Source organism: Leptodactylus fuscus, chromosome 4 (genome assembly GCF_031893055.1).
Source record: "Leptodactylus fuscus isolate aLepFus1 chromosome 4, aLepFus1.hap2, whole genome shotgun sequence".
In the NCBI taxonomy this organism is placed as follows: Eukaryota; Metazoa; Chordata; class Amphibia; order Anura; family Leptodactylidae; genus Leptodactylus; species Leptodactylus fuscus.
In genome coordinates, this window is record NC_134268.1 from 191,593,644 (window position 1) to 191,621,227 (window position 27,584).

The following is a 27,584-nucleotide window of genomic DNA, read 5'->3' on the forward strand; positions in this document are numbered from 1 at the left end:
ACAGACTGTCAAGATATAGGTCATGTCTAGAAATGGGCAAATTGAAGCTGACGAAGTGGAATTCAATCCGAATTTCAGAAAATATTCAATTTACATCAAATCTGGATTTCCTCATGCTTCATGGTAACTGATTGCATTTTTTGCTAAAATGGCTGCTGCACATGTTAGGACATGGGGCAAGGAACTCTGAGAACGCGGGATCACCAACAATGCCATGTGGGCAGCCAATCAGCAGCCAGACAGCACAGTGATGTCACAGCCCTCTAACCTCGTCGGGACTGCCCACTGTATATAAACATCGGCGCTTGCTTGGCTTTGTGCAGCACCAACATTTATAAACTGATCTTGCTAAATTAAGGTGAGGGTCAGGAACTCCCACGGGCAGCATCGGGAGAGGGTGTTATCTGTAACCGACAGCTACATGTCCCCCTCAGCCCCCGCATGGCGAGATTGGGGGCTGCCGATATGCATCTTCTGCAGCCCAAGGTCTGGCCAGTGACCCCAGGCTGATAGTAGCCCCCCTGTACCTGGTTGATCCTGCCCAGAAGTGAGGAAGTCAGCCTATGCATAGGCTGACTTCCTCTATAGACTACAATCCATGTGTATTGCAGTCTATAGTGCTGAACCAGCGATCATTACAAAGACATCACTAAAAAGTTGAAGAAAAAAAAAGTGGTGTGTAAAAATCCCAAAAAACTTAATGAATAAAGCAAAAAAATAATGATTTTTCGCCATCTCGCCTTAAAAAAAATGCTGTAAAAAGTGATCAAAAAGTCTTATGTCTTCCAAAACAGTACCAATAAAAAGCACAGGTTGTCCTGCAGAAAATAAGCCATCAACCAATTCTGACAACCAAAAAATAATAATTACTGCAAGGCACAATAGTTTTTTTTAATATGATTCACCGCGAATTAATTTGAGAATTCGGTGAATCGGTCGGATCAAATTTTTGAAAAATTTGATCATTTTTAGTCATGTCCTATTTTTGATCCCTTCGCACACTGCAATGTATGGGGGATCCGTGAAAACGGGTACCTCTTGGGTGCAAGTTGGTCAAGAAAAATGGACATTTTTTATGGCCGTTTTGCACCTCTTTCGTGTGAATGTAGCCTTATGGCAGAGTGTAGCTTTGTATTTACTGGCGCATACAACACATGTACACCCTGGACCTATTGGTGAAACAAGGATAGCTATCCTCTCTAAAATATCATTCCCATACAAAGTACTTATCACTTTCTACCATTCAACCTAGTATCTGCCTATTTGTTCAATGGTTGACAAGTACACATATACCGAGGCCAGAAATATCAACTTTGGTCAATATATAATTTGGTTTGTAACTTTCCCCCAAAATCTAGAAAAAGTCTAAGTAGACATGATTCACGCTAAGGAATATAAAGTTAGTCCTTAAATGAATTTCCATAAAGTCTACTATACTATATATACTAAAGTAGAAGGAAATATTCTTACATAAGATGTGTAAATAGTTAAAAATTGGCAAAAAAAATACCAATTTCACAAAAAGTAATATTTCCTTAATAGACTAGGCCCAAATAGTGTAAAACTCTTCTTTTTAATATACGGTTATAAACAAAATTACACGACTTGTTCTTCAACTAAAATTGATCTGCATTATAAACACCATTGATTTTAGTCTGGTATTCAGATCCTTCAGATAAGCTGTTGGCCTTGTTTTTTTCGTAACAGACCAATACAGTAATAGTAATTATAGAGATAAAACTATAGTAACAAAGCAAATTTGTCAATGCCGATACGTCAACCAAGTAAAAAAATAAAAGAAAGTAGATACAGAATATTTTTGTGTTGGGTCCACAACTAAATCTAAAGGGCTAAAAAATGAGAACGGGAAGATCTATGATGGCCATAATAAGAATAGCAAGTTGAGTCAGATATAGGAGAGGGGAATCATAAATTGGATATGTATAAAACTAGGAACTGGGCAATAGATTAGAATTAGAATATACCATAAATCTAAAGAAAAAAATCCAACACCATCAGATTCACATGTCATGAAATGAACGGTTTAGAAATATAGCAGGGGCACAAGGATGCTGGGAAATATTCTGCCATCATCGGATGTACACTACATTGTCTAGGGGGCTGTATACTTTACAAATCAGGTTTGCTGAATCTGCAAATTTCGTCAGGATAGGCCAACCTATGTGGGTGTTCAATTTATGCCCAAGAGGAAAAAAAAAAAGGACAAGACTGTTGCCTTACAAACTACCAAATCAATTTCTGGTTATAGAAGAGCTAAGCCACTGTTAGGTAAGTTTACACTGTTTTTTTTGGACCAGAAACTGAGGCCAAGGTCCAAAATACGGGTAGCTACGACTGGATGCCGGTGCAGTGTAGCGGTATCCAGTCGCGGCGTTCCGCTCCAGATTAGGCTCAAATGAATAGACCTAGTCGGCAGGGAGTGTCTTCAGGCGGATGTCGCGAGGCAAATCCGCCTGAAAGAGTGAGCATGTCAATGGGAACCATCTTTTTGGCCAGGATTTTGAGGCAGGATATGGCCTCAAAATCCTGACCAAAAACCCAGTGTAACCTTACCCTTATAGGTTTGTCAGTGACTTTCTACTCTCCGCCCTTTCAAGACATATGCACACTCAGCCAAACCGAGTATGCATGTGAGGCCCAGAAGGGATAACTGTTGAATGACAAGCATTTGGTCAACGGCTATGTAAAGTGTATGGGCCATTTTACTTCTCTGCACAGGGAAAGCAGATAAATACTCATTCAAAATGGATACATTTGCAAGTAATATAGAATATATCTCTAGAATACAGTGAAAAAATTTTAGAATTAAAAAAAAAAACGTTGGAAATAATCTAAATATCTCTTACCATTTTGTTTCTACAACTCCTATTCAGACCTTTGTATCTGTTAAGTATTATAATATTACAATATTCTCTAGCACACACAAAGGGTTAAACTCTACTGACATCACACTTCTATATTTTGGGAACATGGGTGCGGTTAGAGTACACCATTTTAGAAATCTCTTTACATAGCAACAAGATGGAAGGCTACACCCCTTCTCATGAATATAAATGAGTAAGAAATACTCATGTCGGGGTCTCTCTTTGGTAAGACCAGAGTAGGTGACCCTGGCAGGTGGTCAGTCATGAAGGATGTCGTGACCAGCCCAAGTCCATGAACCAGGTGACAAGCATGAACCAAGCTGTAACTCTACAAGATACCCAGATGAAGAACTTTAACTTCTCTGAAGATGTAAGCTATTGAGACATTGACTGATCTTTCTGTTATTTTGGACATTTTCCCTGCTCCTGTGTTTTCCTTCAAGATATTAATAAACCTCTAGACTGATTCCTAACAAGCTGACCCCTCCCATCATGATAAGGCCTCTCAACACGCGGTCACAAGTTTCACCGCAATTACAGGATATTTAACAGTATCTCCATGGTAACAGACTACAAACAAATCCTGTGTAGTCTCTACAGAGAATAACTAAAGAGATTTCTAAGCGAGTAGTAATGCTGACATGCATCATATTATTTTTGTCGTGTCTTTCTATTGATAGAAAAAAAAACGCATAAGATGTGAGGTGTCCTAAATGAACCTATTAAATACTATAGAATTTGCTGACAGATTTTGGAAGACCCTCAGTTAAGGGCTGCTGCTAAAGGAAAGAGGAACCTGTCAACGTGATCCCTGAAATTACCGTATATACTTGAGTATAAGCCGAATTTTTCAGCACAGTTTTTGTGCTGAAAAAGTCCCCTCGGCTTATACTCGAGTCAAGCAAAAAAAATGACCAGCCACAATAGTAATGTATAGAATCTCCCATAAAATAGTGAAAAAAAAAAGTTTTAAAAAAATATAATAAAAAAAAATTAAGTAAACGTTCTAAATCCCTCCTTTCCCTAGAATACATATAAAAGTTGAAAATGACTGTGAAACACATACACATTAGGTATCCCTGTGTCTGAAAGTCCCCGGTCTACTGAATATAGGGGATCTGCAGTGCTCCTGTTCCGTCGGGAAGGGGTTAATAGGAGCACTGCAGATACCCTATATTCAGCCAGGCTGAATTCCACGTGGGGGGGGAAAAAAACATTCCTCAAGCTCAGGAAAGGGGCAGACAGACAACCAAAACACCCCCTCCCCTTTCCCAGCACCCAGCAACTACTACACCCAAAAACTCTGACCATTTTAATTTTTGAAAATTTCCAGTAGCTGCTGCATTCCCCCCCCCCCCCTAGGCTTATACTCGAGTCAATAAGTTTTCCCAGTTTGTGGTAAAATTAGGGGCCTTGGCTTATATTTGGGTCGGCTTATACTCGAGTATATACGGTACATTTCTCTATCAATCACAGACAGCACTTGGCCATGAAATCTGGTCGTGTGACTTTCCCCTACACAAGTTACAAGTCCTGCCCTGATCTAGAACTGGTCCCAGCTTATATCCATTACTGTTTCCAATCTACTGATAATGGAGATCATGAAAATCGCGAGGAATTGAAACGCATAGTTTATTAAAACATTTTATAATTTTTTAAAAAATTTTGATTAAAAAGAATTTCTACAGTCATAGTGGGGTTTTGTCACAATTTGTCTTAAACTACGAATCCCATTTTACCATATTATGACCTTCATAAACATGGAGGGTTCCTAGAAGCACCAAAGTTCCGACTCAAATACCACCCGACTAAAAGTATCGAGCTTCACCACGAGACAAATATTTGTCACAAAATACGAAGACAAAAAAAACGTAACTTACATGCCGTAAGGAGTAAACATTTCCCGCACATATCCAAAACCCTACAATTTTTGGGGGCAAAATAAACAGACACAAACCATCTTACAAAGGAGACTAATGTGTGGCACACAATAGGAATAAATCTTTCGTAAGGCTACGCTCCTTCTGGGGCACATTTTTCGAAAGAGTTGTATTTTTCTGTTCTTTCTGGCGCACACTGGTCATAAACGCCATGTGCCATAAATTTTGGTGCAATGTAGATAGAAAATTGTCAGACTTCGATTGATAAATATGACCCCAGAGTGTCTAGGGTGAGGTCTGATACAGCGTTAGGAGGATCTGCCCATTAGACAGCCCAGGCTTTGATAAAGCAACACCAACATTTTCCCGTCTGCATCACGAATATGGCCAAATATTCTTTGCTGTCATTTTCTTTAAAGCAGAATATAATGTGATTTACTGTCCGGTGATCCGTCCTTTCCATTTAAGGCATCAAAACTGAGCTGAAATTTCCTATTTTCCTCTTGCTGACCCTGTAAAAGTGCTAAATAGCAGAATCAGAGAGCTCGATCAATAGTATTTCTCTTCTTAGATGAACTGTATGCAGTGTATGTTGCCTCGGTATAGTGGCAGGGGAAAGTTGATGGATATTGGATGTCCCTGGAGAGAAATGCAAGCGCGGTAATTACATTTTAATCAAGAATCTTCACTTCTCAACACTGACTGCATTACTACATATTAGTGTTTACCTTACAAGGAACCGCTTCTCTATGGCCGCTGCCTTGCGACTGACTCTCTTACAGGAATATGGGAAATACAACTTCGCAAGCTCATGTTTTCATACATCGATCTATATAATGCCCTTGGAAAAAATAATGTAATCGGTCTATGGAGATACCAAACAGTAGTGTAGAAGAAAAGTACATCAAAGAAATAAGGTGGCGACATTGCTCTTGCGCCAAAGTAGTGACGTCTATTATATATATATGTATAAATATAAATACGGTATATATATATATATATATATATATATATATATATATATATATAATTTATTTATTTTTTATTATTATTATTTTTATTTATTTTGTTAATTTGCGGGTCAAGTCCAGATTACGACAGGTAGCCAAGACACTGCCGTTTTTTAAGAACATAACTGTATAAATATACTGCAACGTGCACCAAGATATTCGTCTGATCTCTATCTTGTACTTGAACTTTGTCGAATGGGCAACCCCGATGATCATGGACCGTAGTGCTGACATTTCTCTTATAAAACCTATTGGACTACTCCCAAAATATTTTTCAAGCAAATGTGCAAAAAAATAACGAAAAATAACCATAAATTTTGAATGAGACACCAAAGTCGACGCACACATGGAGGGTAATAAAAATACATGGCATACTCCATCCCATATACCGTACATTCCAGGGACTCTTTTTGCTTTGAGGAACTAACCATGGATTAGTGGACAGCTGCCAGAATGAAGAACCAGCTACATTATCTAAGGGAAATGCTGAAAGCTAGAAGGAAAATGTGAAACAATGCAGCAAGTTTCCATAGCATGTCGTCTGGAAATGGAGAGTGATCTTGAGATTGTCTCTCAACTATAGTCTGAAGCTTATTGCAGCACCGGCTGAGGAGCAACCCCAATGCTCTTGAAGAAGAATGAAAACAAGGCTTAAATAGTAGACATAATCTTAGAGGATGATGAAGTAACCGTTCACTAATGGAGCTCGCCAGTAAACCAGTAGAGAGTCTGAGCAGGGTTACACGCCACCAACCAGGTGGTGTAAATCACATTAGTTGCAATCTTGGCTAACACTAGCTGATGTTGGGTTGACCTTACTAGCTAACATTGCTGTGTTTCACCGTTCTCTCACTCAATGTTTTTCAACAATCCTCTCTTTCTTCTTCGTATGTGGCCTCGGCCCTTTTTTTTTTTTCAGAGCTTGTTGAAGCTGAACAGGCTTAGCTAGGGGAAACTTGTATTTAGCGTTAAGGTTTGTCCCACCTCGAGAGGCCACCTGGTCCGGGATTCCAGTTGTTTGTTGAGATTTCAGACCAAAAAGAAAAAATATCTCTGCTTTATAAACGAGACTTCTCGCTCCTGTAAGAAAACTAGACTGTAAATGAATCCAGTGTGAAGTCAATTTTCTAGTAAATAAAACGTAGGGTGAAAAAAAAAAAAAAAAGATTGGACTAATTTCAGCAGTCCGGGTAGACGGAGTAAAGTGGTTGTTATTGCCCTCTAGTGCCACAGTGAAGACTCACTTTTAACTCCGGCTTTTTAAAAAAGTCAAATTGACAATTTAGGTCAATTAAAAAAGTTGTGTTTTTTTTTTATATATATATATATATATATATAAAGGAATTAAAATATTATTTTTGCTTCAATTATCCGTGTTTTTAAATCTAAATTTTTACATTTTTGTTATTTTATATTACTACAACTATTGTATAGAACCAAGTTACAAAGACCAACAATATAAAATATTATATATTTATAATATAATCACATCATAACAACGTCTACGAATATCCTAAGATATTACAGGAGGGTATGATATAAGGGACGGTTTACCTATAACAATAATTACCATTGACTTTTGGAGAGCACAAAAATATTATTGGCTATCATTTATCGTTGATCAAAATTGGTATTGCATTCGTAAAAATTATCGGTAAATGTAAGACATGCCGTATTTGCAACATATATCCCGCTATGATCAAAATGAGGTTCAAAACCAAGGACTGTCAAGTCGAAGGAATCGAGGAATTGGAATTAATTTGGGGTAAGGTCTTACTACGTAAAAATATACCAAATCCAATTTCAAAATAAAAATATTATATTTTGCCATTGTAAACATAAATATTATTAAATAGAAATAGGTTTTGTACAATTAATATTTATTATTATTACATGTACCATGGTATATACATTATATACTGCCATATATGAAAGAGTCGCGGTATGAGTCGGAGTACTGACTTACCACCTCCTACAGCTAAGGATTGTATTGATGTCACCTATCCCCTATCATTTGTGGTTTACAACACTGCTGGGAGTAAATGCCTTCTTAGTAGTATAGAAGATTGGGTGCAGAATATGGAGCAACTTCACAGTCAACGTTTCGTACATCGACAATTCTATCTTCTTCCAATTTTACACTATTGAACTACTCGTAATACATTCCGAACAAATGTCCACAAATCGTTTTATTCTTAGCAAATGAAATTGCCAAATAAACTACCGTATTTTTCGGACTATAAGACGCACCGGACCATAAGACGCAAGGTTTTAGAGGAGGAAAATAGGGAAAAAAAAAATTTTAAGGAAAAAAAATTGGTGAAATATTTAATAACCTAATAATATAATATTTCACCAATGTAAATAGAACCGGGGGCTTTCGGACACAGGGATACCAAATGTGTGTGTTTCACAGTAATGTTTTTGTTTTATATGTATTCTAGGGATATGGGGGTGATTTGAACATATCTATCTATCTATCTATCTATCTCTACCTATCTATCTTATCTATCTATTCTATTCTATCTAATCTATCTATCTATTCTCATCCATGGATGGAAAGAGACACCCTGCAGTGAAGCTAGCAAAAAGAGAAAAAGGGGCAGGCCAGACGGGTGAGGGAGGTGTGCTTTTCTAAGCAAACTTGAAAACACACCTCTTTCACCCATCTGGCTCGTCCCTCCTTCACTGCCTCTCAGATCTTGCTCCTGCAATGAAGCCACACAGGCAGGGAAGTAGGGGCGGGCCAGACGGGTGAAGGAGGCGTGGTTTCGAGCTTGCCGAGAAAACCACGCCTCCTCCTCCCGTTTGGCCTGCCCCTCCTTCCCTGTCTGTGTGGCTTCATTGCAAGAGACAGATCTGAGAGGCAGTGAAGGAGGGGCGGGCCAGACGGGAGAAGGAGGCGTGGTTTTCTCGGCAAGCTTGAAACCACGCTTCCTTCACCTGTCTGGCCCGCCCCTACTTCCCTGCCTCTCAGATCTCGCTCCTGCAAACATGCAACACAGACAGGGAAGGAGGGGCAGAGCAGGCAGGCACCGTGCTGCTCTCCTTTTCATTCGCACAGACGGGACACAGACGCTGCACACGCTGCATTCGGACTATAAGACGCACACACATTTTCCTCCCATATTGGGAGGAAAAAAAGTGCGTCTTATAGTCCGAAAAATACGGTAATTCTACTTATTTTTCCCAATCCATCTTTACAAAAGCAGAATATTCATTTTCTGCTATAACGTTTACATTAATGCAATTTTATGTGTGTAAATAGAGCGACAATTCTTGACTACATGGTATAGAAGAATAAATTGGCCCCAATTAAAACTCCTACATCTATATATTGTGAGGTCTGGGTAATAACTCAGTTACATGGGAGCTGTCCTAGTATCTACGTAATTGGAGGTAAATATGACAATATTCTATGTACTGCAGAACAAGCCCCTTTATATGGGTATACAGGAGTCAATTAACGTGTTTTATCCCAAAGAAGAAATCCTGGATTACATGTACCAAGTACAATCACTGGGAATGGTGTAAGGATGGTGGGGAGACACAAAGACATTCATATCGGATACTATAATTTATACCAACTATAGGCAGCCTGTGAAGTGTAATCGCTAAAGAGATAAGGGCCACAGCAGTCAGATTATACCATGAAATAAAATAGTAAGGACACATGCAGAGAACTACGTGGGAAAGGTTCAGTGAGACACCACTGCGAGAGAGTCTGGATACTGGTAGTCTTGATATTGCCTCTCCTCTTGGCTAGAAATGACTACTTTAACACCCTAGTACAAGCCTACTGGATTTGGGATGGAGTTCTCTAAAAGGGCTTTCACATCAATATTGTAATCAGATAAATTCAATCCAAAAATATTAACGTATTGTATTTGCATTTACAAAGATTGCTGAAGTCATAGTTACGTAGTTACATAATAGATGAGATTAGATGAAGAAACCAGTTTAACACACAACCCTATGTTGATCCAGAGGAAGGCAAAAACCTTCAAAAACATGATGCCAATTGCTCCAGGTCATGTGCAAAAATTAGGTCCTGACTCTAAGGCTGAGGACCCATGTTGCGTAAACAAAGCTTTTCAACTCTGTGGTTGCTTCAGCCATCTTTTTCGGTGTGTCCTGCTGGGGGAGCAGTATATCAGCCAGGGACAGACATAGACTTGACAGGCTGATCAGAAGGGCCAGCTCTGTCCTGGGGAGCCCCTGGACCCAGTACAGGTGGTGGGTGACAGAAGGATACTGTCCATGCTCACTTCCATGTGGGAGAACAAATCCCACCCCATGTATGAGACCTTGATGGCACTTAGCAGCACTGTCAGTGACCGACTGCTTCACCCCAAGTGTGAGAAGGAGCTATCAGAGGTCCTTCCTCCCAACCACGGTCATGCTGTATAATCTACATCAGACCAAGCGAAGATCACTCCGCACAGAGAACTAGATAATCCAGAAGTCTTTCTTTCTTTCTTTCTTTCTTTCTTTCTTTCTTTCTTTCTTTCTTTCTTTCTTTCTTTCTTTCTTTCTTTTCTTCTCTTCCTTAGCTGCTATGGACTCCTAGTATATCTTCTTTTCTCAGCATATGTGTGTCTACGTCTGTAATATATTACTGTGTATTATCCTGTATCTGTATTACTATGCTGCTGTAACATGCTGAAATTTCCCCACTGTGGGACTATTAAAGGATTATCTTATCTTATCTTTTTTTTGCTGTAGATTTTGAGAGTATTTTTGAGCCAAAGCCTAGAATGGCTACAAATGGAATGGCAAATATATAGGAAGTTCTTATACTTCTAATTTCTACTCGATCCACTCTTGGCCTTGGCTCAAAAAAGCTGCCTTCCCGCAACCTGGGGTGCCAGCCTAAATCTGGATCAACTTCTGTTTTCCAGATAATTGAGGAATAAAATAAGAATAGCTAAGAATAGCACCCCCTGCTGTTTCTTTAATTAGCTTTTCCTATGTCCATCCTAGTGAATGTGCTAAGGTGGACACGCATGCTTAGAATTTCTATCTGATTCATGAAGTATGCAAAAGGATCTCTGTTGTGGTGAGATGGCTGCAGCGTCTTCTGTGCTTTTCAGAGGGGATCCGAGTAAGTGAAATTTCAGTACCTCTGTCTCATTCTTATCGCTTGCTCAGGATCTCCTCCAACAAGCAGAGGAGAAGCTGCAGCTTCAGACTCACCATACCAATGGAGCAGAGAGAAAAGTAAGACTGAGCATGTGCGTCCAATGTAATACAACTACTGAGATGGACATAGAAAAGATTACTCACAGAAACAGCAGGAGGCGCTATTCTAACATTATTCCTGGAATATCTGGGGATATAATCATTTTCTACACAATGTGTAAATGCAAAAAATGTTTGTCTTATGCAATAAATGGAGATGGAAAGATAGTCAGTCCTGTAAAGGAACATTATTAGTAAAATTGATATACTAAGTGAGGCCTGTTACACCTCCTATCAGGTTTCTAGTACAAATGAAACCTTCACAGTGCTCTGAGATCATCATGTACGGAATCTCTGCCAGAAAACTGTCGTAAATGATAGTAAATCTGGTGAGGGGATGGGATTGTTCCAACCACGCTCCTCTGAAGACAGTGGCGTGCAGGGCACAGAATGCAATTCTTCAATTTTTGTGCAAAAATTCAGACTTACGCAAAACATTACAACATTTTAATGGATTATACAACAAGATAAATCCTGTGTGTTCAGCCCATCACAGAAGTCAAGAGCCATTTTTAGAGGTGACCCCTAAGACCTGTGATTGGCTGAAGCGGATACCTAGCACAAACGGGGCGTCACTGCTGAAACAGTCTGTAAATGGAACACCAAACCTGCTGCCGATAACACTGTAGGACTGGAGAGAGGCGAGTACTGAACGTGCTGGATATGCTGGATAAACCCTTTAACCACATGGAAGGAAAACTACGGGATTGTCGGGGAGGAGACGCTCAGTAGCATGTGCTCCCTATTATGGCAGTGCCAGGTGGAGACACCACTACCCTCCTTAAGAGTCATCCAACTATATCACATAGTGCTATAGGAAGCAACCTATACATAGTCCTCTGTATCCTGCAGGAAACTGACCGACTACTCATTCCCCGTAGGTCTCCAGCGCCTAGGTATAACTGATCTGGCCGCAGAGAGGAAATGACTTTTTAATATGAGCAATGAAACCAGGAATGATAAAATGGAGGGCAAGCTGTGGTGAGAGTCTCAGGTCTCTCTCTGTAAAAAGCTTGAAAGGTTGGAATATTGGATTTTGGAATTGGCTGATCAGTGAGCAGTCACGCCTGATGTGGAAAATACCGCAGATTGGCACAAGGAGCAACAATAGGGAACCAGAGGGAAGATTTGTTGCAGGTAGTAGGAGACTTGCACCAATTTGTCAGGATCTTAGCATTTTTCTTCTTTGTGAAGGATGTCATTGACATCTTATGTACCAAGTATCTTTTTCTTTTAATGAAGATTGGGAGCCTCATATAGGGATCACAATGTACATTATTTTTTCCTATCAGTTTGTCTTTGTAGAATGGAATTCGAACCCAGGACTTCAGCGCTGCAAGGCAGCAGTGCTAACCACCGAGCCACTGTGTTGCCCCTTACCAAGTATAGTTTTGCCAGAGTGGTTGAAGTACTGAATTCTGCTTCCTTGTCTCTCAGCTACCTTAAAACATTGATTTGCTCATGGAAGGACAGAGATGTAAGAACATCAACTCAAAAGGTGTGGGAGGCCTACAATGGCCTACAATGGTCCTCCAAGGGGCTCAATGAGCTGAAACGTAGAAACAGATATAGAGGTACCTAGAGCCACTTAGTCCTAAATGGTTACAAGATCAACCCATGGATGGGAAGTCACAGAAACAGGACACTCTTCCAACGAACCCACTGCAGGATCAGAACCAATCCGTGACCCTCGGACCTATATACAACTGTTTGATTTGTCCAATTTGTTTGTAAATTTTTTTTAAAAACTATGACATGTAAAATTGCAGTGGGCCCAGAGCAGTGCGAGGTGAATAGAAGTAACTTTTTGTATTTAATTTTGCCATATTCTCATTTTTTTTCCTATAATCCTGAACAACCTCTTTAGGAAAACCGTATCATACTGTAACATACAAAAGCCGGTTATTGGCGTGTGACGGAGGGGACTTCAAGTAGTTGTAAAAACCTTACATTTTTAGAAACTGTGTATTTTAGGAATATCAGACTGTCAACTTACGAGCGCGTTATATGGCTATTTACCAAGATCCCACATCTGTTGTGTTACTATGAACAGTACGGTGGAAATGGGAGCATTGGGGCATAAAGGGCTCCACATATCCACTTTTTGGTCATCATTTTACAACAAATGACAACGTAAAAAATATTATTTTTTTTCAATATTGCAAAATGGCATTGTGGCTACTTCTCTATTATATCATTGTCAGGGGCACAGCCCTTGTGTAAGCGAGAGTGGTCCAAAAACCCGGGATATGGGGGATTTTAGTCATTCCTTGTCTTTTTCAGTAAAGGATATAGCCTGTGTATTGCACAAATAGGACGTATTTCTCTACTATATATTGTTATTGGGACATGGCAAGAATGGTCACCAAGGAAATGGGAAGATTTTTGACATTTTTTCAGCCCACAATATATCACAACTTTCTCTATTTGGAGCATTTGGAATAATCAGAAAAGAGAATGACAGACATGCCAAAAAAATAGCATTGTCCCATCATATGGCGTAATAGCGATTCGCCAGAATATTGTCAGTCATATTAATGGACCATGTAATTCCAATTTATTTATGTAAACTTCCAGTGCGACATTATACAATACAAACATAGCAAAGCTGCAAGGAAAGATTTGCATTACACATTTCCAACAGATCCCTGTCTCGTACCATATTAAACCCCGTAATGTAACCGCCCAAGAGCAGATGCAGTACGAGCGAGCGAAAGATGTACGATTGTGCAGTCTTGGCAAGAGAAGACGAGGTGAATGAGGCTATACCGGATCATACGCATAACATTAATCTCAAAAAAGAATTTGACTTCAGTGGCCTTGAAAGATTCCCTAAAGGAATCCTAAAGGGCCTTCATTTGCAGATTTCAATTAGCCTTTATTTCTATGCAATTATACATTAAAGTCGTGTATTGTGCCGGCTATCATGATACCCCTTAATATGCATGAAAATCAAACAATGCAAAAAACAATAGTATTCAATACAATTCTGAAGGCTTCAGAGCGGCAAAGAAAAGACAGATCAAAATGGTTACCAGGAACAGAAGAGTTACATAAGATATTAGAAAGGAAAGTTTAAGGTTATGTCAGCTCTCCGAGGGAATAAATCCAATCATGAAGGCTGAAGGATTACACCAAAACCCCCGGCTTGTTAATATTAGCATCATCTTCAATTCAGTCACTTTTTTTTCTTCCTTACCTTATTCTGTACCTGCGTCCCGTCCGGATTTATCCTGAATGACCCTACGTCAATTGTCTTAGTCGGGCTCACTTTCTTAATTTCATAGAGCAGCTCATCTACCATTGCCCTGCAGGCTAGAGAGGGAAAGGGGATAAAAAAAAATCTATATTATAATATATTTTTTTAAGAATGATGTCAAATGAAAAGTGAGTTACATTTATTGTAGCAGATGTTATTTCTATCAGCGATGGGCAGGGATATCTATCCGATCAGATGACATGGAAATAGTCCGCTCCATGCCCTGGCATCTAGCTACATGTACTCCAGGTGCTCAGGTTTCTTCCCACGGTCTACAAGGATCACATATAGGTTAATTGGCATCTAACTAGACTGACCCCAATGTCTCAGGTAGGGAAATCAGATTGTAAGCTCCAGAATAACATGATACTGTCTAGTGAGTAGATGTATATAATGACATGATACATAGCAAACAGCTTAATATTAAATATACGTATAAATACATTTATATAAATATTTTTTTATTTATATAAAAACATAAAAAATATATAAAATCTAAATAAATTATATATATATATATATATATATATATATAAATTGTTTTAAATTTATGTATGCACATGTGTGCATGTAGTACAACACTGTAGCAGCTTTCTATTGTATGAGAAATGATAGAATAATATCATATGATAATAATAAAAAAAATATATTTACAATATTTTTTTGCTTTTAACAATTTTAATCACAAGATTAATATTCTCAAAAAAAAAAAAAAAAAGTTAAGATAGTGTTAAAAAGGACCTTGTCCCAACGGCATCAACTTCATAGCTGCTGCTCCATTCATTCCAGCGCAGTTGGAATTTTTTCTCTAGCCCCCACCATTCCTGAGCGATCAGTGCAGTCAGTTTCATCACAGTTATGTTCTCTGATGTCCTATGGGCGGTCCAAGACAGGAGGAGAAAGAAAGAGACCGCCTATCTGACAACAGGAGCATTATTGTGCTGAAACTGACACCAACGTTTGCTCGGGAATGGTGGGGGTTAAAGAAAAAATTCCAACTGCTCCAGGATGCAAAGAACTAGAGTTGGCGGAGGTGGTGTAAGGTCCTCTTTAAAAGAGTGATCTGGTGGGTTGAAAATATGTAGAAAAGGAGAATGGGTTAAAATAAAATATAATCAATGCTCTTCTCGCAGATTTCCGCCTGCTGCCGTTACAACACATACTAAATCCATACTTCATGGTTCTCACTTGGCACATAGGAAGTTCCTATCCCTGGCCGAAGCTGGTCACTGTTATGGCCATTGATTGGCTGAGCGGTCAACAAGGACCAAGAAATAGAGAGCTGAGGGAGACCAGGTAGGTGGTGGAATCAGCGAGGTGAGTGATGAGCCTAATTTTTTTTTAACCCATTCTGCCACTTTTCTTTAAAAAAAATAATAAATTATTAGATGTTTTATCCAAATTGTGTTACTTATGAGCATACTGTATAGAGACCAGTGCCTAACTGCTGCCCCATTTCAATATCAGAAATGTATACAGTTATAACATGTATTATTTAAGTTTTTCAAGCTTATAACAAAACACAATCATGGAAATGAAGCCCCATGCATGAGACCGCTGTGACAAAAGGGGGGACATTATACATTATATGAAACAAAGAAGTGTTTGTGCCAACAAATCCAAAATTGCAAGAACGATGAAAGCGGGTAGGAGACAGTAAGGGGAGAGGGCTATACAGGCCTGCAACCCCCACCATAAATGGGAGGAGCAGATGGGGGGGGTAAAACATTGACAAAATGGAGATCTTATTTATATGCTAATTTATGTCTGCAAAATGTACTTTTGTAGCAGTGTTACTATATATCAGTCCAATGCTTTGGCACTTCAAATTCATAAATCCAGATGGCAAATCAAAAACATCATTTGGGAGCCACACGGCTGTTTTACACTAAGGCCCCACGTCATGGAAATACAACAGAAAAGAAACCACACCATTTTACAGTACTAGCAAACAGTGGTGTAACTAAAGTCTTCTGGGCCCGGATGCAAACGTTTGTCTGGAGCCCCCTTCCTAGAGCGAATTCTTGATGGTGGCGGTTACGGGTGCTGCAGCAATAACTCTGATACTTGAAAGTGAGTGAGTGAGTAGTGCACAGCCGGCATGTAAATAATACTGGGACAGTATATGCTCCACAGCGCCACCCCACACAGCATTATGTGCTCCACAGCACCACCCCACACAGCATTATGTGCTCCACAGCGCCACCCCACACAGCATTATGTGCTCCACAGCGCCACCCCACACAGCATTATGTGCTCCACAGCACCACCCCACACAGCATTATGTGCTCCACTGCGGCCCCACACAACATTATGCGCTCCACAGTACCACGCCACACAGCATTATGCACTACACTGTGGCCCCCACACAGCATTATGCACTACACTGTGGCCCCCACACAGCATTATGCACTACACTGCGGCCCCCACACAGCATTATGCACTACACTGTGGCCCCCACACAGCATTATGCACTACACTGTGGCCCCCACACAGCATTATGCACTACACTGTGGCCCCCACACAGCATTATGCACTACACTGCGGCCCCACTCAACATTATGCGCTCCACAGCACCACCCCACACAGCATTATGCACTACACTATGCCCCCACACACAGCATTATGTGCTCCACAGCAGCCCCCACAAAGTATTATGTGCTCCACAGCGGCCTCCACAGAGTATTATATCCCCACAGTGGCTCCCACAAAATATTATGAACTACCAAGAGCCCCTTACCCCCCAGAGCTGGTGCTATAATTATACTTTGGGGTCACCTCAGACCCCAAAGTATAATAAGTAGAAGTCCAGGGGAATTCATTAAAAATAACTAACACTCACCTTACCTTTGTATCCTCACTCCTCTTCTGTCTCCCGACCTCATTGCTGGGGCCTGTGACCACGTGGGACGTGATGACGTCATTACGCTGGTGTGCCGCATGTGATCGCTGGGGCCAATCACACGCACCCCAGTAGTGAGTTCTGGGGCACATGACCTCAGAAATTGGCCAGAAGAGCTTCGGTGCACAGGGTAGGTGAGTATAAATATTTTTTTAATTATTTTTAGTCACCTACCCTGGGCTGGCATTAACTGGAAGGGGGACCGATGGGGGTCCTTTCTGTTGACATGTATAGCGGTCAGGGAAAGCCTGGTCGCGGCCTCATCCCCTGCGACCATGATCATTACACCACTGCTAGCAAAGTGAATTCAATTCTGGCTAATCCCATCCACTTATTGTGGAAAAAAAAAACTGTAGCAGAAAAGCTGCGTTTCCAAAAACACATACATTTTTGAAAAATGCAGCATATCAATTTTTTAACTGCAGAAGTGCAAACATTTTCCCTATAGATTTAATAAGGGAAGAAAACTACAGCAAGAATACAAACATGTAGTTGTTCAGGATTAGAGAAAAGAAGACAGCTTTCCAACAGAAACAGCACCACACATGCTCATTGGTTGTATCTGGTGCTACAGCTTAGCGCCATTAAAGTGAATGACCTGTAGTATCATACAGTACCTATGGACAGGTGTAGTGCTGTATATGGAAAAAGTCATTGACAACCCCCTCAGATATGGAGCCGTGCTGCATAGACATAGATTAACATATAACATTCGGATGTCTCCTGCTGTCACCATAGGGAATTTACTGAAAGTTATATTATGATTGAGGTCAACTTATAAAAGCAGTGCAAAAAACGTCTAATCTCCCCCTAGTGGTGGTTGCAGGTAGCTTGTAGATTATAACTCAAATTTTTATTGAAAATTTTTTTAAACAATAAGAAAAGAAAAAACAATTACAGGTTACAAGGCGAACACCCGCCCTGCGAACAGAAAAAGCACACAGTGCAACACAAAATACAATCATAGAAGAATTAAAAAAAAAAAAAAAAAAATTAAAGACAAAGAAAGCACCATAGAAAAAAAAAGAAAAAGAAAAAAAGGGGGGGGGGGAGGAGGGAGGGGTTAGTGGGGCAGATGAGTGGGGGAGAGGACTAAATGTGGGGGGTGAAAGGGTAGGTAGGGGTGAGTGTGAGCAGTCAGGAAACCAGTGAGAGCGCTCGCCAGGTCATCCATACCACAGCCAGTTGGGAAGGGCTCGGGAGCAACCACTGGTCAAATACCTGAGACGAACAACAAGAGTATCAATCAGAGGAGGGGTCAGAGCCCAGAAGCGTCCGGTACTCTGCAGACTGTTGAAACCTGAACCAGTAGAACCAGGTTTTGATGTACGCCTCAGTCGTGCCATGCAGGAAAGACGTGAGATTTTCCATGCGCATTATCTTGTTGACCTTCGAAATCCAGAGGGAGAGAGGAGGAGGATCCACTCGTTTCCAAAAAAGGGGGATACAAGCCCGGGCAGCGAGGATCAGGAATCTAAGTAGGGAACGCTTAAAGACCTTTACAGAAGACTCACAATGATTAAGGAGGAACAGGGCAGGGCCCAAATGGTGAGAAGTTTCAGTAAGCTGGAGGGTTATCCGCTTGACCCCCTCCCAGAAGGACGAAAGGGCAGGACAGGACCAAAAAATGTGTAGCAGCGTGCCTTCCTCGTCGCCACAGCGCCAACATAATGGGGAGACCTGAGGAAACATAGCATGGAGTCTCGTAGGAACCCTATACCATCGGGACAAGATTTTGTAGCTGGCCTCCTGGTGGCGAGAGCTTATGGAAGCAGTATGAGAAAGGCGAAAAATGCGCCTACGCTGCTCCTGAGAGAGGGAAAGGGATAAGTCAGATTCCCATTTCAACAAGAACGGCGGAACAAAGTCCTCCGGAGGTTCAACCAGGATCCGGTAAGTGAGCGAGAGGGAGTGGCGAAGGGGGCCAGCACCAACACAAATCTTCTCCAAGGGGGTAGGTTCGACGCGGAACTCTGCAGGAGCAGGGAGAGAATGTAAAAAGTGACGAAGTTGCATCCCCCGCCAAGCATCCAAAGGGGGCAGCTCAGGAGGGGCCTGGGAATTCAGAAGTGTAGTCCATCCCCCAGCGTCCTGGAAGTGACAGGCACGGAAAATCCCATGACGGCGCCAATTACGAAAAACTCGGTCAAACATTCCAGGTGGAAAGGCAGGATTGCCCAGCACTGGGAAAAGAGCGGAATCCTTAGGGAGGAGAGTGGAGCGAACAAGGCCCCTGGAGCAAATCCGAAGCGTGGGACCAAGGGTAGGGTGAGAAAAGAGAGATGACAATGAGGAGGAGTCCAGCCATGGGGCAACCTGCAAAGGGATCGGAGAGAATGCCTGTTCGATGTAGACCCAAGGTTTAGAAACAGCATGCCTACACCAGTCCACGACACGAGTCAGGTGGGTAGCCAAGTAATAGGACTTCAGGTCCGGAAGCGATAAACCACCGCAACTCTTGGGACGAAAGAGAAAAGCCTTGCTCACTCGGGCGGGTCTGCCCGACCAGATGAACTTCAGTTGGACGGAAGTGAGGGATCTAAGAAAAGACAGAGGGATGTGAATGGGAAGCGCCTGCATCAAGTAGAGAAGACGAGGGAGAATGTTCATTTTAAAAATCGCGCATCTCCCGAACCAAGTAAAGGCTCCAGTGGACCATCGAGTACAATCAGCCCTGATAGACGCCAGAAGTGGGGGGAAGTTGCAACGAAAGAGATCTTTCGGGTCCGGAGTAAGATAAACCCCCAAATATTTGAGAGAAGTGGGGGCCCAATGAAAAGGGAAAGATTGACTCAATGAGGTGGCCGCCGAGGAGGAAAGGGTCACATTAAGGGCTTCCGACTTCGAAAAGTTGATTTTAAAATTCGAAAGGGTCGAGTAAACCTGAAAGGCAGACATCAGAGCTGGAAGAGAAACATGAGGGGAGGAGAGAAAAAATAGCAAGTCGTCTGCATAAGCCGCCACTTTGTATAAACAGGAAGAATGAGCAGCGCCTGAGATGTTCGGGTTGGCTCGAACCTGGCGGAGGAAGGGTTCAAGAGTCAGGACGAAAATGAGAGGCGAGAGGGGGCATCCTTGCCTAGTGCCATTTCGGATAGGGAAGGACTGGGACAATAAACCGTTCACCCTAACCATCGCTGTAGGGAGAGAGTATAGAGCCATGATCCAACTCATCATGCGATTTCCAAGACCAATATGTAACAGGGTCTCTTCCATGAACCGCCAGTTGACCCTGTCGAAGGCTTTCTCAGCGTCAGTTGAAAGAAGCATGAGAGGAGAGCCCGATTGTTTAGCCCCATACATGAGGTTGATAGCTTTGGTAGTATTATCTCGAGCCTCACGGCCGGGTAAAAATCCAGCTTGATCCGGGTGAACAATATTTCCTAACAAGGGCGATAAACGCGTCGCAAGGATCTTGGCTAAAATTTTTAGGTCAACATTGATTAGCGAAATGGGGCGGTAGTTAGAGCACAGAAGAGGGTCCTTTCCGGGTTTGGGGATAACCGCTATGTGAGCACACAGGGAGTCACGACAAAGGGCCGAGCCATCGGTGAGAGAATTGAAAACTTTCAACAGTCTGGGGCGGAGTTCAGGGCCAAGTTTCTTATAGTATACCAAGGTAAGGCCGTCTGGGCCTGGGGCCTTACCCGTTGCCATACTGGAGATAGCTAAAGAAATTTCCTCTTCAACAATAGGAGATTCCAAGGCCGTCAATTCCTCTAGAGACAACGACGGGAGACCAGAGGAGGAGAGATAAGAACGAATGCGATCTCGGAACTCCGCTTCAGGGAGAGGAGAAGGGCCAGAGTTTACAGAATACAAAGAGGCATAGTAGTCCCGAAAGGCAGCTGCAATATCAAGGGGCATGTGTAATTGAGTACCCTGGGCGGAATTGATGCATGGAACGTAGGTGGAGGACTGCTGAACCCGAAGGGCCCTAGCTAGGGAACGCCCGCTCTTATTTCCAAACTCATAAAAATGACGTCTGCATTTAGCTAGAGTACCCTTCACCCTATCAGTGACGAGCGTATGCAATTCTTCTCGGGCGCTGGCAAGCTGGGAATAAACATCAGGAGTGATTTGGCGTTTATGAAGAAGTTCCAATGAGCGGATCCGCTGCAGCAGAGATTCAATACAAGCCCGGCGTTCCTTGTTTAAGCGGGAACCATGTTGCAACAGGATACCCCGGATAAAACATTTGTGAGCCTCCCACACCATCGGAGGAGCAATCCCCGACAATTCCTCCCTCTCAAAGTATTCCCCCAAACGGGTCTTAATGTCATCCAGGATGGTTACGTCATCAAGAAGTGATGCGTTAAGTTTCCACTGACGCTGGAAGGGAATAGGAGAGGACAAGGAAACAGACAAAGTAACCAAAGCATGGTCGGAGAAAGTAATGTTATCGACTTCCGCAGCCAACAAAGAGTGGAGATGTTGGTGACGGATAAAGAGGTAGTCGATACGAGAGTATCGGTGATGGACCGGAGAGTAATAGGAGTAATCCCTATCTAATGGGTGGAGTAACCTCCAGGAGTCCACAAGCTGGTGGGAATGAAGGTCCCTCTTAATCCTCCTGATGAGCGAGTAAGGGTGAGAAGAGACGCCAGCAGAAGAGTCCAATGAAGGGTCTAGGACCAGATTAAGATCACCCCCCGCCACCAGGAAGCCCTCCACAAAGCCGTCCAACAGCCCTAAGTAAGAACTAAGGGCACGACCCTGTCCCGAGTTAGTCAAATACAAAGAGGCAAAAGTAAAAAGCTGAGAGGAGATACGACCCTTGACCATAACAAGTCTCCCCTCAGAATCAGTGCGAGTCTCCAAATGTTCCCAAGGCAGGGAGCGAGAAATCAAGATACTAGTCCCTCTGGATTTCGGGTCAGGAGAAGAGCTATGATATGCATGAGGAAACCAAGCATTAGTCAACTTGTATGGCTTGGTAGAGCAATGGTGAGTTTCCTGCAAAAACACAACATGAAAGCGCTTACCTTTGAGCAGATTGAAGAGTACGGAGCGCTTCTCTGGACTATGAAGGCCTCTCACATTGAGGGAGCCCACTGTGATGGAGGAAAGGCGATCAAGCGGAGGCATGGAGGGAGACGGGCTTTCCCAGCTCACACCCTAGGAGCAGAGGGAAAAAAAAAAAAAAAAAAAGGGGGGAGAGGGGGGGGAGGGAGGGGAGAGGGCGAAGAATTGAAGAGGGTAAAGGGGAGGGAAAGAAAAAAAAAGAGAGAAAAGTAACAGAGTAGAGGAAGGAGAGCAGTAAAGAATGAGGGGGTGGGGGAGAAAGGAAAGGGAAAAAGAACCAAGAGTAGAACAAATCTAACTACCCCTAGACAAATGGGCCAGGGGCACAACAACAGACAGGAAGGAGTGAGGGAGTAAGAAAAGATGGGGGGAGAAGTGGGCCCGCAAGCACCACGAGTGTACCTGGTAAGGAAGACCCTATGCCCCCACCCCCAACAAAGTGTAAAGGGATAGGAAGCACAGGGCTACAAACTGACTCTAAGGTCCAAATAACAACATTGTATAAAAACACAGCAATATCAACAACAAGGGCCATCTATAAAGCCCAGCAGGAACAGGATCAAGAGGAACAGAGTAGTCACAGAACAAAATAAACATAGTGAAAATGTCCACCAACCGCGAAACAAGTCCAAGACCACTCAACATAAAAGGATATTAACACTGTCCTGTGGGCAGATCAAAGACCGGCGGCATGAGGGCTCATGCTTCAATGGGAAGCTGAGAGATCTGGTTGGCGGAGCGGAGACCCAAGCGGATTCGGTATTGGAAGACGTCGTGGAGATGAGTTTCGCCGAGGTCTCTCTCTGGAAGCAGCCGAAGAAGAACGCCTGGAACCGCGGCCGCGCCTGGATATAGTAGGGCGGGAGGAATCCAGAGCAAGCCAGTTCGGGACTGAGACAGGGCACACATCCAGGGAGGCAAACAAATCAGGCAAGTCCGCCGGGGAACGGACAACAATCGAAGACGAGCCAACACGAACAATCAAATGGAAGGGATGACCCCACCTATAGGAACCTCCACAGTCCTTAATCAGAGTCAACACCGGCTGAAGGGCACGGCGCATAGCCAATGTGCGGGATGAGACGTCTGGGTAGAGCTTGACAGAGGCATTCTCAAAAGGCACCGATCCCATATCCCAGGCACACCTCAGGATGTGTTCCTTGTCCGTGAAGTAATGTAGTCTACACAGAACGTCTCTAGGATTAGCAGGGTCAAGCGGGCCAGAACGTTGGACTCTATGCACACGGTCCATCATGAAGGTAGCATCCAGCGGGCGTTGAGTCGCCATATTGAAAATGGTATTAATACGGCTGATCAGATCATCCTGAGGGCCTTTTTCTGGCACTCCTCGTAATCGAATATTATTTCTGCGACCCCGGTTCTCCTGGTCATCCAGGAGCAAAGCAATTTGTTGAAGGCGGGCCTCAGAGTGGGTTTGATTGCTCTCCACTGCAGACAGGCGTTGTTCCAAAGAGGACAGTGTTTGATCAGTAGCGTCAGCCCTAGTAGTAAGTTGAGACACATCAGACTGGATCGCACCGAGGGCCTGTGCCTGGGAGTGTTCCATTCGGGAAACTACAGCATCCAGGTCCTGTTTAGTGGGCAGAGCTTGAATAAGGTCCCGAAGTAGCTGAAAGTCCGCAGAGGCAATATGGGCTGCCGGGCAGGGCAGGGAGGCTGAATCCATGGATTGCACGTCATGTCCAGGGAGGGTGGCAGACAGTGAAGGAGGGGGCTGCGATTGACGAAGCGGAGAAGATGGAGGAGCCATGTCATCAGTGGCAGACCCAGTAGCCGAGGTTCCAGATCGGGACAGGAAGGTAGAGATTGACGGTGAGTGAGTAAGAGAGCGACTCGGCGTGCGGGAAGGAGCAGTAGAGGTGTTAGGACGTCTTCTGGACATATCACAATGAGAAGCGACCATAGAAGGTAATGAAGGTACACTCGCAGTATCACCAGGCCTTACATGAGGCGGTCACACAGTTCCATAATCAATCCCGGTACCCATGAGGTGCAAAAGGAGCAATGGGAGAAGTGCTAGTTCCGTGGGAATATACTGCAGAACGTGGAACACACAGCAAGTGGAGGAAGGTGAGGAGCCCCCCCTGATGGTGGAGTAGGGGCTCAGCACTCCCTTCACACCACTGCAGTGCACGACAACAAAAAAAAAATTTCCCTGCTAGAAAGGTCTCTGAAGAGGGTAAGAAAGTCCAAAAAACAGTAGGGAGTACTCACAGAGTTAGCAGAATGTCCCAGCAGAAAGTGTCAGGATGGGAGCCAAACAGCAGGGGGGGTGAGGTGTCTCCACTTCAGGCTATGCAGGGATGCCAGGCAGCAGGTAGAGCAAGGGGTTCAGAGAGCAGAAGAGTTCCCTTACACACTGCATTAACCCCTTCACCAGTGGAAGTGTTGTCAGTTAGTCCCAAGGGACACTGTCTATGTATGCCAGATGTAAAGGGAGGGGGAGGGAGGCTCACATCAATAGTGCATACAGGACAACAAAATTGAGACATCACTGTATCGGAAACCAATTGACCGCCCTACGTACCTAAGATGGGATAGTTTTCATCCTAAACACATAAAGAACTCCATTGTATACAGCCAGGCCATCAGATACCATCGCATATGTTCAAACCCTGCAGATAGGGACGAACACCTTGGGGGCCTCAAAAACACATTCTTGAGGCAGGGTTACCATCCAAGAACAGTTGATAACCAAATCACCAGAGCCACCAGGATACCAAGATCGGAGTTATTAAAATACAATACCAAACAGGAGAACACTCGGGTACCCCTGGTTGTCACATACAACCCCCACCTGGAGACGCTGAGAGGAATCACACGCAAATTACATCCACTACTGCAAAAAGACAATCGTCTAAAATCCATATTTTCTGACCCCCCTCTCCTATGCTACAGACAGCCACCAAACCTCAGGAATATGATTATTAGCAGCTCACTGTCACCTCCAACTAACAAAGGAACATTTCCATGTGGACAGAAGAGGTGCAAAACCTGCCCGCACATACTGACCACTGACAAGATAGAGATACCAAACTCTAACAGGGAATATCAAATCCCAGGTACGTTCACCTGTAACACACCTAATGTAGTGTATTTAATAATGTGCACCAAATGTTCCACCGAAAATCTGTATGTTGGAGAGACTGGTCAGAAACTCCGAATGAGAATTAATTCACAACGCCATACAATCAAACAACAGAGAACTGATCTTCCCGTGCCAAGTCATTTTTGCCAGGAAGATCATAATATCACCAATGACATGAAAATCTTGATCTTAAAAGGGAACTTTAAATCAAGGAAACAGCGACTGATTTATGAGTACAAGGCCATGACCCTATTCCAGACGTTGGACAATGGGATGAACATCTCACGTGGGTTTATGTCTTTTTATACACATCATTAAGACAGCCATTAAGATAAGAACTGAGGGATCTGGCAATTGATTGTTTGTTGTTATAAGTATATAGTAATAAGCCTCTTCCCCCCTCCCTCCTGTAATTCTAGCCCTGTGTCCTGTTGTACATAAATATGCAGCCTCTAGAAAGTGTCTTTTAGTTATATCTGAAGAAGAAGCTCAGAGGAAAGCTTCGAAACGTCATATTCTGTCATCATTATGAGTTAGCCATTAAAAAAGGTATCACCTACTGAAGACTTGCAAAGTTTTTTTTGTTTTTTATAATCAATAGTGCAGACAGAGCAAGGGTTCTCAGACCTTCAGCTATGGCCCTCTAGTATAGCAAGTTTACTGTTGTCCTGGGAAACACAATGTCCAGAAGAATGCAGTATACTCAGTCTTCAGGGCCGTACATGCAGTCCTTAGGATAGAGAGTAGCAAAGAGAAGCTCGTCTCTGGGGGGGAGGGGGAGAACAGCACTTAACTGGGTAGTGGAGATAGCACGGTGAGTCAGAGCTCGTGTTAGTCCGGCAGAGCAAACGTCTTTCTGCAGTAGGTGTTGGATGACGGGGCTGGGAGAAGGCAGGAGGTGTGGATGTCTCTGGTTGGTTAGCTTCTCTCCTGCAGCTGCAGTGGCTGCTCTCCGGAAGTAGGCCTCACCCGGCCGGGGACCACGCAAAGCCTGGAGCAGGGCACAGACGGAGGACAGTAGCTACTCTCCCTCTAGGTAGCTTGTAGATAGAAGATGTAAGAACAGCTTCACATCTGTCCATCAGTTTACTCTCCAAGTACTTTTATGAGGGCGGATTTCAGGCCTCTACTATATTCAGTTCAGATACAAAGTGTAATACAATCGCTCAGTCCCATACACTTTCCATATGGTTTGTACAATATCTGCAGGTTACACAGGGAGACTTGCTACCAATGATAACGTTTAGGCTGGATGACAATGTCAGGTCATTTGTTTGTCATCTGGTTGCCATCATGGAACAAAGATCAAATGTTTGTTTGCCAAATTTTCAGCATGTGTATAATTTAGCACGTAAAGGACATACTGTGGCTCCTAAATATTTAGGCTTATGAGCCAAAGGCACTCTTTTGACTGGAGCCCAGACACATAGAACACTACATAGGTTAGACTGGATGTCTTAACACCTGAGGCCATACTGCTTACATATGGCTACAGGATTTACACAGAAGGCTTCCAATTACTTCCAAATCCATTGTAGATTCTGTTTACTTTTTGTTAATGCACCTATCATCTTGATTTCTATAATGTCCCTTTAGTTGATAATCCGTTACCATCCCATATAATGTCCCTTTAGTTGATGATCCGTTACCATCCCATATAATGCCCCTTGTACCCCCTCCCCCCATGCCAATTCTATTCTATGATAAAGAATTCATCAGATCTAGACATCGGGGCTGCAAGCAATAAACATTTTATTATGGACATACTGTATAACTATATAAAAAAGGACCAGCCCAAGCAACTCTGTTCCTAAAACACACCCAAAAATTTTACATATGAGGCCCCTGACACTTTCTTGTCCATATGTCAGAAACCAATCTTTGGGAGCCTTCACACGGAGTATACGCTCCGCTCATTCTGAATGTAAAACTCGTTCAGAATGAGCGCGTAAAAACCATCTCCCATTGATTTCTAAGGGTGCCGGCATACGCGCGTATCACATTGAAAGCAATAGGGAAAAAAGCCTCCCATTGATTGGGGAGCACACGTATGCCGGAACCCATAGAGATCAATGGGATCTGGTTTTTACGTGCTCACTCTGAACAAGTTTCACGTTCAGAATGAGCAGAGTGTATACTCCGTAAACCTTCTCTTCCTTTCCTTTTTTCTTTCTTTCAGAGAAAGATTGAGGTTTATATTGCAGTCATAGCGGGCTGTCAGAGGCCGTCCTGAGAACTATCTCCTGCACCAGAGCGGAATCCACAAATAGGAG

The 27,584-nt window shown here is 42.9% G+C and overlaps 1 protein-coding gene and 1 long non-coding RNA gene across 2 annotated transcripts in view; one reads left to right on the top strand and one right to left on the bottom strand.

The window, feature by feature from the left end:
- LOC142200886 (uncharacterized) overlaps nt 1–27,584 on the top strand; it is a 615,073-nt gene that overhangs the window by 413,732 nt on the left and 173,757 nt on the right. The gene's annotated exons all lie outside the window — the stretch shown is intronic.
- The window catches only part of CNPY1 (canopy FGF signaling regulator 1), a 122,445-nt gene that overhangs the window by 20,548 nt on the left and 74,313 nt on the right, over nt 1–27,584 (bottom strand). The window contains exon 3 of the mRNA XM_075271551.1: nt 14,216–14,331. Coding sequence (XP_075127652.1) covers nt 14,216–14,331 — 116 coding nt within the window. The remainder of the gene's footprint in view (nt 1–14,215; nt 14,332–27,584) is intronic.